Source organism: Branchiostoma belcheri, unplaced genomic scaffold (genome assembly GCF_001625305.1).
Source record: "Branchiostoma belcheri isolate BF01 breed outbred unplaced genomic scaffold, Haploidv18h27 scaffold24, whole genome shotgun sequence".
Classification (NCBI taxonomy): domain Eukaryota; kingdom Metazoa; phylum Chordata; class Leptocardii; order Amphioxiformes; family Branchiostomatidae; genus Branchiostoma; species Branchiostoma belcheri.
Window position 1 is genome coordinate 3,025,176 of NW_017803843.1, and position 15,128 is coordinate 3,040,303.

General features: G+C 42.9%; 2 protein-coding genes across 3 annotated transcripts in view; one reads left to right on the forward strand and one right to left on the reverse strand.

The window, feature by feature from the left end:
- Nucleotides 1–22: 22 nt before the first annotated feature.
- LOC109471020 (transcription factor IIIB 90 kDa subunit-like) overlaps nucleotides 23–15,128 on the reverse strand; it is a 23,373-nt gene continuing 8,267 nt past the window's right edge. The window contains 15 exon segments of the mRNA XM_019770182.1: nucleotides 23–789; nucleotides 1,061–1,147; nucleotides 1,400–1,484; nucleotides 1,634–1,664; nucleotides 1,897–2,073; nucleotides 2,075–2,154; nucleotides 2,469–2,530; nucleotides 2,747–2,828; nucleotides 3,135–3,220; nucleotides 3,405–3,578; nucleotides 3,881–4,012; nucleotides 4,889–5,015; nucleotides 5,172–5,295; nucleotides 5,518–5,611; nucleotides 5,925–6,074. Coding sequence (XP_019625741.1) covers nucleotides 737–789; nucleotides 1,061–1,147; nucleotides 1,400–1,484; nucleotides 1,634–1,664; nucleotides 1,897–2,073; nucleotides 2,075–2,154; nucleotides 2,469–2,530; nucleotides 2,747–2,828; nucleotides 3,135–3,220; nucleotides 3,405–3,578; nucleotides 3,881–4,012; nucleotides 4,889–5,015; nucleotides 5,172–5,295; nucleotides 5,518–5,611; nucleotides 5,925–6,074 — 1,544 coding nt within the window. The 3' untranslated portion in view covers nucleotides 23–736.
- LOC109471022 (BTB/POZ domain-containing protein 6-like) lies at nucleotides 6,413–11,849 on the forward strand. 2 transcript variants are annotated; one of them, XM_019770185.1, is made up of 3 exons: nucleotides 6,413–6,510; nucleotides 7,281–7,730; nucleotides 7,953–11,847. In XM_019770185.1, the coding sequence occupies exons 2-3, from the start codon at nucleotides 7,288–7,290 to the stop codon at nucleotides 8,983–8,985; spliced, it is 1,476 nt and encodes a 491-aa protein (XP_019625744.1). In that variant the 5' UTR covers nucleotides 6,413–6,510; nucleotides 7,281–7,287; the 3' UTR covers nucleotides 8,986–11,847. The 2 variants fall into 2 exon arrangements, with proteins under 2 accessions (XP_019625744.1, XP_019625745.1); XM_019770186.1 differs by having other exon boundaries at nucleotides 6,425–6,644; nucleotides 7,953–11,849.

Genomic DNA, 15,128 nt, shown 5'->3' on the forward strand with positions numbered 1-15,128 from the left:
GACAGAATAAAATATTTGCAATCCCCAGTGTCCTTCTTGGAGCATCCCTGGAGACTTTGAAACATCCTGAACATTTCTGTTTCAAATACGTCACAAAAGTTTTATTTAATCTTTACAACAGTCTCAAATCAGCTTTGACACAGACAGACAATCTATAAGGGAACAACACAGTTCTCAACTTCTGTACATCTCCAAACACTGTGTGTAAATAAATTTGGAAAACGTGCCTTCGATGTCATAGGGATTGTACAAGAAAAAGTTCCACAGGGCTGGATGGCATGTACAAAACAATGATAAGTTAAACTACAAGTGTGTAAAAATAAACAGGCAGGGGGTACTAAGTATTTTGAAAGCACCAAATTGCTTCTTATATTGCTGTTCCTGGGATAGCCGTGAGAAGCTGTTGGTTTTCAGAAATTGGAAATATTTATTTCCCTTTACTGTAAAGTTCATGTGTACTGTGGTAATAAAAGGTTACTCCTAAAACAAGCACTAAAAGTTGACTGATATTGAGTCCTGCTTGCATGGAACAACACACATTGCATCTTTCATAACAAGTAAGAAATAAATTAATTTGTACACTTTGTTCTTTCATGGAGGTAGTCTTTCAAACATTAGACACAGACCATACTGTTTAGGAATGAGAACATAAAAAAGACATTCCAATCCTCCTTAACTATTACTGTATGAGGAAGAATGCTGGCAGTTTGGTCCCTCCCCTTGGTGCTGACAGCTGTCAATCATACTCATCCATGTCATAGCCATCATCATAGTCTTCATGGTCAACTTCTGCAACAACATGTTACCATAAAGCTTGAAATGATTTCACCAAGTAACACTGGAGAAGTAAGAACACAGGCACTAAAACATCATTAGGTACATGAAGTTAATATAATCAAAGGCTGCAATGCTAGCCATTTAGTGCACTTTAGGAGGAAAGTACTGTAGTGATCCAGCATATAAATGCTCCACATGAGGCATACCCGGTAATCGTGAATGAACTGGCCAAATAACACACAGTGACAGTGTGTAGCTCTAAGTGAGGAGATCTGGTACAGACCTGTCCTTCCCATGAGCTGAGCTGCACTGATTGGTTCATCCTCCTCATAGTAATCCTCCTCAGCCTCCTCCTCATGGTCCACGGTACCTGGAAGATATTACATCACATCTTTAACACTCTCCCTGCTGATTTCTGCTGAAACAAACACAAATTTTGTACACGGTTATTTGCAAGTAGACCAACGTCAGTTTTTCTGTCATGTACATCTGCTGTTCAGTTTGTATACTCAGTTTGTTCATAAGGGCACATCTGAATTGTTTATTTGCTTTTTGAGTTGATGAGGGCATACCTGGCTTTTTCATAATGGCCCACATGGACTGTTTGTTTATAAGGGCATACCTGGTTCCACCTTTGCATACTCCACTGGTCCCGTCTCCACCACCACCTCCGAACCCTCCAGCTTTGGTCTCTTACCAACAAGTTTCTAGACAAACAAAGGCCAATGCAGGAGTGTCACAACAATGACATCAGCTATACAAACTATTAATAGTGTCTTGAGGTACTGTCGTAAACTCATCTGGCTGAACAATATGCACTTCAGAAAATATCCCAAGAAGAGAGAAAAGAACTCACTTCTTCTGTTTCCTCAACTTTCACGTGAGGTCTGTGGAAATAGAAGGACAACAAAATATCATGTTAATGTATTCATGTACTTCGGATCATGAATTCAAAACACAGTGCCAAGAAACAGTCTAATCCATGTAAGCCTTTGCAGGATGTCAACTGGTGGGTGATCAGGGGGGCACTTTGGTTCGCACAGCCTAAGGAAGTGAAAACAGTCAATTTTTCCTTCAAGCTCTCCGTTTCATCTTGTCCCTTTGCTGAATTTTTCTTACCTCTTACTGCTACCAACTGTAGGTAATCTCAGAGCTGTCCTGGCTGGGACAGTGGGGGATATGAGTGGTGGCTGAAGCCTGCTGGGTGTGAGTCGGCTGGGAGTGATGTCTAATGGCTTTTTGGTCTCCGTCTCCTTGTTCAGGTCCCTGAGAACGTCATAGTTGATTTTGCTGGAGTTTTTTCTCCTGTAACATTTTCTCAATGGCCTCTCCGGCTGTGCTGGCCTGGATGGGCTGCTTCTTCTTGGGCTTTCTTTTCTGTGAAGTCAGGGGTCAGATGAGCATAGAAGGATTAGTGCATTGCACTCAGCTGTCCTGTTTCTAGACCACAAGGTCAGGGGTTTGAGTCCTGACTTAACTGTTACTGGTTTCAAAAAATGCACGCTACAGGATTGCTGTATTTCAGAGCCACACCTCAACCATGTACACATGTTATACATGTACAATACAATGCTAGGCAGCAAAAGTATCATTTTTTAAACACTCTCACCAGATTTTACGTCTCATCTAGATTTAATCTGTGCAATGACAGACGTCATCTGTACAATGATGCTTAACTTAAGAAACCTCACCTTTTTCTGCTCAGGTTTATGAATTCCCTGTTCCTTTTCTAAAGCTTCTTTTTCCTCTTTCTCTGAAATGTAGAACATCATGTTACACTGTAAGTGACAGACACACAAGTTGGCAGTATGCTAACAGACCAAAGAAAGTCAGCTCAGGTTGGCAGCCAATATACCTTTAGAGATGATATGTACCAATGATGCCTTGTACATGTACATTTTGTACATTTAACAGGTGATTTTATGCCCAAGCACTACTGTACATAATGCAAAGAATAAAATCCTCTAACCTTTCATTTTCTGGATATAGTCTGCGTTGGCCTGCGTCCAGATCTCTGTTTTTATTCTAACCTCTTCGTCATTTAACAAGAACTGTAAAACATTAAAAACATTATGCATCAGTTGCTTATCAGGTGTTGGCGGTTAGAAAATGTTTTAAACAAGGGGCATAAAAAGGCAAAGTGTAAAACAAGAAACATCTACAGAACAGCTGTTCCTAATAATGCTATATGTTTCAATTACTAGCAATGATGTATCTAGGTCATGGTGCAAGTTATTTATGTTGCACAATACAAATTGAAAATTTACTTACTGGTACTGGCATTTCTCAATGGGTTTTCAATTTCAAAACCATCATACATCAAATTCTAGTAACATTTACATAAGAAAATTCTTTACCCAGTCTAGTTCCTCATCATTGATGCCAGTCAGGTCCAGTTCTCCTCCCTCTTCCTTCTCCCCATCTTCATCTTCTGTGCCTTCTTCTACACAACACAAACATCAACCAACAGCAACACAGTAATGACAACTTAATCATATCAGGCTGCACATTTTCTTGGAAATTGATACTTCAAGGTATTTCATGTTGACTCATACACAAAAAAGTACTTTTAAAAAAATTACTGTACGGTAAAATGTAAAAACATTTATTCTAATACATATACCCACCTTTCTCTGAGGCCACCTTGAGACACTCGTTGAGCGAGTCCTTGATGCCGAGACTCTCAGGTGTGGGTTCAGGTCCGAGGGCGGGCGTGATCCCAGCGAAGGGGGACAGGATTTTCCCCATCACATCCTCCTCTGACAGCTGCTGTTCTGCCAGCTGCTGTTCAGGGGGTTTTCCTGGGACAGAACAGCAGATTTGAGTAATCTCTGAAATATATATATGTACTAGTACAGTACAGTAAGTGAACAATTTCTATACAACTACTGGTAATGTGCATTTGGAAAGGAAGCTGCAAGGGGGATAGGCCTATGTTCTGCCTATGTTCTAATGGTTATGAACATAAACTACAGCATGGATACGTAGTATGGTTAAAGAAATTAACCACATGCCTGAAACTTTCTCCAAAATGTAATAACCTCCTACATTATTTAGCAATCAAACAATCCACAAGGAAATCTACAGCAAGGTCTTCTCTCACCTGTTGAGGTGCTACTGCTAGGCACAACACTGGGAGAGTCCACTCTGCTGCAGGGGGTTCCAGGTGAGGATATCCCATCTTCCTGCCCCTCCAGGGGTGGCATGGGGGAGCGTGTCTCTCCAATGTCACTGTCTGTCGTTGTGAGGAAACATATATACATGTAGCTTCCTTACCAGGCTTACAAGTTTGTTTTCTTTGTGTGTGCTTATCATATACATGTATGCTCTTTTCTTATTGTTTGTCAATCTTATTGTACACAGTTTTTTGTTTGCCGGCTCGAAAACAGCAATGGTAAGGCTGCTAACACCTTAGTTTGTCCAGGATTTGATGAGTATTACATGCAGCCCTCATGTCTTGCATGGACAGGATCGACTGCACTCACTTTACTTTGAAACTCTGAGCCTCCTGCAAGTAAGACAGATGCACACCCCTGCACCATTGCCATGATGGAGGGTTCTCTCAGACAGGGATGAGATAGTTAAGTGCACCACAGATGAATCTAATCCATCCTACAGGCAGCTGAAGGATCCTTGTGGATAGCAACTAAATCACGCTTGATTTACGATGTACAAATACAAGATCACAGGGAGCCACAAAGGAGGTAAGTACGAGCGGGTCAGATGGACTGTCCCGGCCTTATCACTGTAGCCCTGCTCAATTCCTCAGTGTCAAGGTGTCCTTTACAGACTGACAGGCCAATAATTTACCTACACACCTTCTCCCTACTGCTGTAGTCACAGCCAAGAGTACTTATTCAAGCAACTTTTTCCAACTTGTGATTTTGCCTCACATTCCTGCATCTTTTAGGTATTTCCGCTCTAATATATATATATATATGTATACACGTTCTAATATATATGTATACACATGTACATCTTGTAGAAAGGAGCATGAAACATGACAACTTTGTCTGATTTACCTTACTCTTAATAAGTTGGAAAAATAGGGTCTTTAGAAAGGTCCAGAACATCTATTACAAATTATCAGGAAGAGATAGAGATATGTTACCTTTGACCCCCAGCAGGCTTTTCATCCTGTTCATCCGTTTCTCCCGCTCCTTCTCCAGCTCCTTCTCAATCTCCACCTCCAGACTGGTCAGCTCCCCCTCAATCTCCTTGTCTAACTGCTCTTCCAACTGTATACCACAACAGGGTTTATACATGCATGCATGCACACACACACACACAAACTCTTTTCTTCACATCAAAAACATACATATGTAACATCAATGAATCAATCTAACAATCTATTCATCAATCAATTAATCAATCAATGAGCTGCTGCTGCCCACCTGTTGCCTGGCCTTCCTCCTGCTGTGTTTGAAGGACGGTGGGTCCTGCTCCTCCTCAAGGTCAATCTTGTGGAATTCGTCGATGGTTAACTTACTGGAGGGCGTGTCTTCAAACTCTGTCAATCTGTGGGCCATGGGAAAAATGTGCAGTTTCTTTACAAGTCTGGCAAAATCCACCACATTGTAGTTAACAAACATGGCAGTCAGAGATGGCAGACTTCACCCCTCCATCACACAATATCAGAAATACATACACCAACAACAAAACTTAACTTCTTAGGGTGAAGTAAACATTATGAGAATCTATTCATGATGATGAGTTACAGACTGCATGAGAAAATGTTACCTTTTCCTTAGGGTTGCTTCGCAGACTTTCACCACTTTGATGATCTCCTTCTGAGTTCTGTGGAAGTCATGCAGGCGAGCAGACACCAACAGCGCTGCCAAGGAAGACATGGAGAGGCAACTCATTATTAGGCATTGGCTTTTTTTATTTCTCTATCTACAGGAGTAATGTTAAAACAATGGTGAGGTTCTCCAACCAAACTTTACAAAATATGCTATTCAATCAAAATCTTTCAACAACATAAGATACAAATATCTTGACAGTTCTTCAGTTTACTGCTTCACAGGTAGAACTGATATTTTTCAACCAAAACAATGGTTTTTGCAACCAAGAAATTAACTTGGCCTGGTTTGTTGCTTTGCAGGGCTCTCTACCTGATATACACAAACAAAAAAAAAAAGCCCTACCTGCTCCACACAGCCCTGAGGGCCGCCTGCCACCGTGCATCCAGTCCCGCTTCATCCTCGACACCAGGCGCAGGGCTGTCATCGACACCTCGTGGGTCCGCTCCCCAAACTCCAGCTTGTGAGCAAACCGGTGGATGTACAGACATGGGTCTGGGGAAATATGTTATGTTTTTTATGAAATCTTTTGTCCACTGTGTACAGGCAATGGTGTAGTTATTGCATACAAATGAAATTTCATCCTTTATATTGCCAGGGATTTGGGAATTATGCATAAAATCATTCTCTATAATCTGGTCTGTGGAAAATTATGCTTCTAAACATTATCTATCTGAGCAAACTTTTATTTCAGCACTGTTATACTCATATCACTTTTGTGAAATGAAAGTTTTGTATGCTTGCTGTTTTTCTTCTGAAAAAAAAAAAGTTTTATAAAACTTTTTGTTCCCCCTGCTGTGGGTTTGTTTGTAAACAAATACCCCATTTCCCAAGTGGTACGTCCCACCCCACGCGTTGGATCATGGGAGTAAGTGGGAAGCCAAATATGGCGCCCGGGGCAAGTCATTTTCGGAGCTGGACATTCTTCTAGGTAATATTCCACGTACCCTAGGATCGAAACCACCAATTAACTAAGCCTTGTTAACTTTGAACGTAGCGAAGATACTACTCCTTCCCATGGGTGGGTGAATACTAGTGCAGGAAGCCGGGAAATTGAGAAAATTGGTAGGTACGCCGAGCTGCGTTCGTAGTCGTTTGTCTTCAAGTTTCTCATCGATGTCTCAGTTTTTTTTTGCCGCAGCAGACGTCAGTAAAGTCCAACCTAAGGTTCAGTCGATGTTCCCCGGCACTGCCGGAATGGGAACACAGCGATAAGCTGCAGAAACTCGTCGCGTTTATGACAAGTAGAGGAAGACGCGACATGAATGCAAATTCGCCGGGTATGGGGCGATCCCCTTTCGGCCTTTGTATAAATTTGTAGTAACGTCGGTGTGTGACAGACTGGCTAAGAAATTATTACGCTGTTGCATCGAGAGCTCATTTCATTTTTCCGTCTTCCCGCGAAGCGAAACGTAGACACACGAAGCCGGTGTGATCTGGTAGAAATTCTGACCGTCACCTCCCTATTTGGGTATCACGCACGGATATTTCTACCACTGTTACTGTACAAGGCATATAAGTAACGCACATCAGTCCAGGTTTTTCCTCGCCTATGGTAGCTGCGCTGCCAGAGCTCTGGGTAGCTGCCGAGACTGATCGGTACATGGTGCGCGGAGGGAATGGTTTCCGTAGTAGACAGTAGTTTAGATGTTCTGCCGAAGGAAGCATGAAAGTAATTCATCTCCTATCGCACTGCCTCAGAGTCAACATGGGCGATCGACGGGAGGAGAGCAACGAGCAGATCCCAGGCAAGCCGGGCGGAGGCGGGGTGGTACAGCAGCAGCAGCCGGTCCAGGTCCGGGCGGTCCCGCGGGCTCAGCAGCAGGAGGCCGTCCCCACCTTCCAGCAGAAGCAGAGCAGCGCGGCGGCAGTCGCCCCGGCTCCCCCCGTCACCACAGACGTACCCAATTGGCAGGGCCTGAAGCCGACCGTGCGGGAGCGCAACGGGCTCATGTTCAACAACGAACTTATGAGTGACGTTCACTTCTTGGTCGGGCCGCCCAAGGCCGCCAAGCGGATCCCGGCGCACAAGTACGTCCTGGCTACCGGCAGCACCGTCTTCTACGCCATGTTCTTCGGAGGACTGGCGGAAAACAAGACCGACATTGAAATTCCCGATGTGGAGCCACAAGCCTTTCTAGCAATGCTCAAGTGAGTAGACTTTCTCACCAGCATATGTATGTCGTGTCGTGACTCGTGAGTGTATGTATATAAAACAATTAAAGGTGTTGTCCTTTAATTGTTGACTGCAATCTGTTGTTGTTATTGTGTCAATCCAAGTCTTAGAAAACATAAAATGTGAAACAGTAAGACAACACCAATTTGTGTTATTATTCTGTTTTGCCCTCTCAAAACCACTATTTTATGTTGTAGGTATCTCTACTGTGATGAGATTGACCTAGAGCCTGACACGGTTTTGGCCACCCTCTATTCTGCCAAGAAGTACATCGTGCCACACCTGGCTAAGGCTTGCGTCACCTTCTTGGAGACAAGCCTGAGTGCCAGGAACGCCTGCGTCCTCCTCTCCCAGAGCCGTCTGTTCGAGGAGCCTGAACTCATGCAGAGGTGCTGGCAGGTCATCGACGCACAAGCTGAGCTGGCCCTCAACTCTGAGGGCTTCACGGAGATAGACTATGAGACACTGGAAACTGTGCTGGGAAGAGAAAGCCTGAACGCCAAGGAGATTGTAATATTTGATGCAGCTGCGCGCTGGGCAGAGACAGAGTGCAGGAGACAGAACTTACAGCCAAATGCCAACAACAAGCGGCGTGTGCTGGGCCGGGCACTGTACTTGATCCGTGTGCCTGCCATGAGTCTGGAGGAGTACGCAAACGGTGCTGCTCAGTCCGGGATCCTCACACTACAGGAGACTGCGGACATCTTCCTCTACTACACAGCCAGGAACAAGCCTGTGCTAGACTTCCCCTTAGTGCCTCGGAACGGTATGAAGCCTGAGAGGTGTCACCGGTTCCAGTCCTCTGCCTACCGCAGCAACCAGTGGCGATACAGGGGCAGGTGTGACAGTATACAATTTGCAGTGGACAAGCGCATCTTTATGGCAGGCTTTGGTTTGTATGGCTCGAGCTCTGGGGCTGCAGACTACACAGTCAAAATAGAAATCAAGCAATCTGGGAAGGTGCTGTCAGAGAACACTGTAAAGTTTTTCTCAGATGGTTCAAGCAACACCTTCCCTGTGTGGTTCAAACACCCTGTGCAGATCGATCCAGACACTTTCTACACTGCAAGTGCAATCCTGGACGGGGCAGAGCTGAGCTATTTTGGTCAGGAGGGGGTCAGCGAGATCACCCTTGGGAATGTCACATTCCAGTTCCAGTGTTCATCGGAGAGCACCAACGGGACAGGAGTGCAGGGTGGTCAGATCCCAGAACTCATTTTCTATGCCTGAACTGAAGGAGACAGAGTGAAGTGCCCAGTTAAGACTGAATTCTTGTAGGTAGACATAACAATATATTGCTTCTGTCATGTAAGTAGTATAACCTATTTTCAATCATTGCTTGGACGACAAGGTGCAGTATATTGACTGAGACAATTTGCGCTACACATGTATATTTTAACTTGTAAAGTACATGTAGTTAGCTGTGTATACAATAAGTCAAAGAGCAACTGACTTTTGGACATTTTTTAAACATTCCTTTTGTATCACCTAAAATGAACTGTAATATACAAAATACTAGTAATGTTATTACCAATATCTTTGTACCTGAAAGTATTTGACACAGGGAAAATAACATTTAAAAAAAATACTGTCAGTTGAAAAATCATTAACCACAAATTTGGCTGTTAGTATTAATGTTTCAAAGTAGGATACTAAGGAGAGTTTCAAAGCTGGATATTAAGGAGAGTCTTGTATAAACTCTGATTTGCTCACAATAAGCCACCTCCCATATTTGTTGAGATCTCATGCCGTCTTGTGAGATTTCCAGGCTCAGTTTTCACTCAGTCACAGTGTAACACAACCCCCTGCCCATCAGACCAGGGCTGGTGTGGGTGTCGGGTGTCAGCTGGGTGAAGTGAACTCCCATAACTATGCAAAGTTCAGGCCTGTAAATTCCCAGACAGCTAATTATAAGGCTTGAGCAGCTTCTGGTACCACATGGTTGGAGTGTCCAGCTTTGGAAAGAGCTTTACAACTTGACCTTTGGCACACTGAATTCATTCACTTTGTTTTCTTTATCTCCTGCTGTTAAATTGCGAGGGATTGACAATGAAATACAAAACTCAACACAGAACACCATTTTTCCTTAAATTCTTTAGCCATTTGGCTAAACGTCTCACTTGGGCAACAGTTTCCCAATTAAGCTGAAGGTTGACCTTTCTGCTGAGGTTGTCTTGTGGCACCAAATTTGTATTGCAATACAAGGGAAATTTAACCATCAGCACGGTATGGTAGCTGTTTGGTACCAAGTTTGTATTTGTTATGATGATAGGTAGCACTAGCAGGGAGAAGGTTATGAGAGTAACATGTATTTCTCATGGTACAGGTACAGTACATGTAACTGGCTGTCATTCTTCTGAAAAAAAAAATTGTGTAGGCTGTACTGCAAAAGAAGACTTGCTGAGGAAAATTTTGGTAAGGAATGTTTCAAAAGAGGCCCTTCGAAGAAACAAGTTGGACAATTAAAGAACTGCACTAAGACATGAATGTAGTCTGGTCTCTGTTGTGGCATTCCCTTTGAATTCCACCTGGAAATGCCTTTCCCCCAGTACAGCCCCACAGGAAGGACCAGTCTGACAACAGGTCCACATGGAAGCCATGGTGTACACAGCTTCTGTCAACACACACCTGCCTCTGGGGGCATCAGACCAGGCCAATGTAAACTGTATGGGGGGAGGGGGCAGATATCTGCAAGCAGGCCTTTGGCTGGCTGTCTTGTAGTGGCATGGTTTTGTCCTATTTTCCTCAAGTGAACTCTCCAACAAAATGTGCAAACCAAGCCAAATATCTGCTGTAGAAAATAATTTACCAGGCAGTAGGTAAGATGAGAATTGATGCTGGTCTGTCAGATTCAATGTAAACTGGTTGTCTACTACAGCTGTGGAAAACACTGAAAGTGAAAGCTGTAAACTCTAATGGTTCAGTTTATGCTGATGATTAATACTGGGATACTGGTAGTCTATTAAAACAAAACAAGTCCAAAGGCCTGTCTTTGTCAAGCACCATTCTGAACTTTAACAAGCCTGTGCAGTGAAAAGTGACTAAATTAAGTCAGTAAACTACATAAATTTTACATGTTCATGTGGACATCCATTTAGCATAAAATGTATAATATGCACATAAAATCATTTGTGATGGAAACTTATGGACTGTGTTTGCACTGTCATAAATGGATTGAAAAACTTTATTACATGTAGATACTAGTACTAGTACTAGATAGAAAGGAAAGGTACATGACTAGGCCCTACTTCATATTCTGTCAGAGCACCACACAACAAATAGTGCTGGCCTGCCAACTAATGTCCGGAAATGTTACAGACTGTAATGTCCCACAAATGAGAAAATGAGCCAAGAAGGTAGCCCTTCCCAAAACCACACTCATTCGTCACATTGTAATGGTCTGATGGGTGCAGCAGACAGGCCCTTGGCATTGCCCATTTCCCCCACTGCTGTAAATGTAATCTGGTGGTCCTGGTACACTCACCCTTTCATCTGGAAGTGTTTTATGTTGGGAGGTAAAATGCCACAGAAGTGAACTTCAGCCGTGACCTGTAGCAAAGTGATGGCCACAGTAAAACCTTTAGGGCAGATGAACTAAGTGGCTTTTTATAGGAAAAACGCACTTTGGTAATGCATACTTGTGTTCCAATAGAAGAGAAATGTGGCAGATTTACCAGCAGTCCTTGCGATATTTGCCCTATAAAGGCTTTAAAACAACTATTCACTGCTTCCATCCCTAGTATATTCTTGTTTCCTCGTATTTACAGCCCCCCCATAACAAAGCCAATGAGCCATTTTGGTGCATAGAGGTGGCGGGTGGTTGATTCTGGTCAACCATGGCGTAATAGCTGATCCAAGCCCTTCTCATTTCCATGCCAACCTGAGCCTGACCTGCTGACTGACAAGCAGAAAATACAAGTAGCTAAAATCAGCCCTGCTGATCCAGATAGGGATCACCAATTACCCGCCAAATTGTTTCTTGGGAGATCCTGAACCTGCATGGGTGAACCTTGCCTGGCAACGAGAAACTTTTTATTCAAACAAATTCTGGAGTTTTCCTGCAACCAGGTATTATTGATTTGATTCTCAATGGCACAACATTTAATATGTTGCCATGTGTTCTTTAAAACTATTAAAGTATATTGTGTATTTGAAAAAGCCTGTCACATTTCTGTAACAATATCTTTATTTCTGTCATAAGATAAACAGTTCTTAAAGATATTTGACATGCCAAATTTGAAAAATTAGCATCATTTAAATTCCCCCCAAAAAATTGAAGACTTTAAGATTTTTATTTTTAGTAGGCCTAAGTGCAAGAGAGTTGAATGAGTAGTGAGTACTGTTCCACATTTTGGGAAGCCTAGGATTCCGTATGCAGGGAGATTTAAGCTAATTCCATTTTCCACCAGCATTATTGATGTTTCAATCCTTATCAGCTCCAAACTGGCTCCCCATCTGCCTTCCCCACATTCACTTCTGGCCTGATACAAACCTGTACCTGATAGAAACGCTTTCACTTCTGGCTTGATACACATCTGCAGCCAGATAGCAACACTATCACAGGCTGGGAATGCTTTCATTGGCTTGGAAAACTTTCATTGGCTAGGAACACTTACACTGGCTAGGAACACTTACACTGGCTAGGAACACTTACACTGGCTAGGAACACTTACACTGGCTAGGAACATTTTCCCGATGAGTCAGCATTCCTCTCCACTTGATGGATCCAAAGCCTCATCCATCAAAATGTACCAGTGCAAAACAGTCCTACTTTCTAGGTTATTCCTTGGTGGCGCATGTGTCACAAATGGGAGGATGGTTCAAGAAAAATAGGTATTCAGCATCCCCCTTTTAAAAGGCAACCCCACTGGTTCTCATCTACCGTATTTATTCCAATAGCGTACGCACTTTTTAAACTTTTCATGTCGCAAGCAGGTGTTCCAGACCAAGGCCAAAGTCGGGGTGCGTACGTTAAAGGGGGTTCTGTCCCCAAAAAATCGGAAAGAGATCGGAGCCGGCAAGGGAGCCGGCCTCACAATGTGTCCAGAAGTACTTGTTACGCACCACTCCGAAGAATAGTTCATGTTATACTTCAAATAAGAGGTTAAAAATGTCCCTGTTCAAATAAAGACATATTTTATACCTTGAGTAAGTAAGTGTGATATGAGAAAATAAAATACGATGTAGCATGATTTATTTAGAAATATAATTTTTACAAGTATCGTAAGCTGACTCGGTGCACCATCCGCCATGTTACCGGTAAGTTGGCCGCTTTTCCCGATGAATAATACAGCTGAAATGCCAGCACATCCACAATAATTTGATCAAATACTTAATTGCTGCGATCTAAATTGTTACAGGGTTCTCTTAAGCGGGAGTTGTTTATTGTTTTGATTGGTAAAATGCAGGGTAAAATACGCTAAAATCTAGCGTGGGTATTAAAAGAAAACCCACGCCGCGGTCCACACTTCCGGGTTAAGTGACGACAAAATCACGTCGAAAACGCTAAAAATCCGCTTAGAAACATATATTTACCCCATAGATTCTTGAAACTATGCATTTCTTCACTAGAATATCGACGTGTGGTTGTGGAAAATAGCATTTTAGCGCCGATATCGAACAAAGAAAAATTGTTTACACGCGCGTCGGCCAGCTCAAGTCTACCGCCAGCAGCGCCGGCGGCTGACGCAGCAACCAATCAGAGATGCGAAATGCCGACACGTGACGCGGGATTTGCATACAGTCTATGGCGCGCGGTGCACGAAATATTTTTGCGTCAATATTCAGCGCCGCGTTTCAAGAGATTAATACCGGGAAACAATATACAGGAAATATTTTTTCACTGTAGCGATATGTAATGCAAACCTTTTCCACGGCGCTGTGTGCCTGATGATCTTCCCCGGCATCTACGTTCTGCTGCGATCACTTACCTTTGGATGTTATCCTGCCTGTTCACATACTTACCGGAAGTGAAATTTGGTGGCGCTAACTGTCGTCTTGACGTTGGATTCTACCTAAAATACTGCACAGACACTTTAAAAAAATCCCTTTAAGCAAGCACTAGCATAGGGCTACGTCTATAAAGCTTATTGTTTATTTCAATTTCCTTGCGATCCACGGAAAATTCTGAATAAGGGGTGCGTACGTTAATGGGGTTTTTCATTTGAATCTTTCGGCTCCCAGTGCAAGGCCTGCGATCGGCCCCAGATCGGGGGTGCGTACGTTAATAGAGATGCGTACGCTATTGGAATAAATACGGTATGGTTTCTCTTTCCAGCCACAGAATTTTTTTTTCATTCCTCAGTAAACCCATACTTACCTTGTGGGGTGTTTTGACTGACTGTAATTCATCTCTTTCATGTTAGACTCACCAATTCTGCTTGCCAAGTCTTGTTTGCTATTACATTGTAATAACCTTTAGTTGTAAATAACAACATAATTCCTCCAACTGAAGGTGATGATAGACACTGTGGAAAACCCTGTTTTTTATGCATTCAACAGATGCATCATCCACAACCCATTTCATGGAACATATGTGAATCAACAGTCTATAAACATGACTCATGCTTGGAGATGAAATTAGATGCAGTTAGATGGAGACAAATAGCTAATAAAATCTCCATTTCATGTGAAAAACAACAAGAAGCCATAGGCGACAATTCTCCGTGAAGTATTATATATTGCAACAAAAAGAAGTAGCCATTGGCGACAATTCTCTGTGAAGTGTGATAAATCGAACAAAGAAAAATTGTTTAAACGCGCGTCGGCTCAGTCATCTTAAGACGCAACAACCAATCAGAGATGCGAGATGCCTACACGTGACGCGGGAAGGGCGCGCGATGCCCGAAATATTTTTTGCGTCAATATTCAGCGCCGTGATTCAAGAGATTAATACCCGGAAACAATTTTTTTCTTGTTTTGAACGCATTAACATGCATTTACGCTAATCTAGTATGATTCAGGGTTACTTTTTTTTAACCTGCCATGGCCAGATTATCTAAAGATGTGTGTTTTGTGTGTACAATCTATAGAAAGAGAAATGTACATCAGGTCCGATCATCCGATTTTCACGTTTCGGTTTTTTGGACTTGGTTCATGAACGTATTTTGGTTTGGCTCCTGGAATGTGCAAAAAAATGACTCCCGGGACTGTCTACAGGGAACACTCGCACATTCGCGGTGTATCAGGACAGCGCGACTGGTCGTCATTAGCGCAGTAACAGTTGCATAAACGGACGAAACCATTTCAAAGAAATGGGGATGTTTCGAAAATAAGCATTTACTCCAATATCAAAACAGCTACGGTAAAAATAAAAAGACGTGCATCATCCCGGACATAATGCAACACCACATGCGAAATTACACAGAAATGCG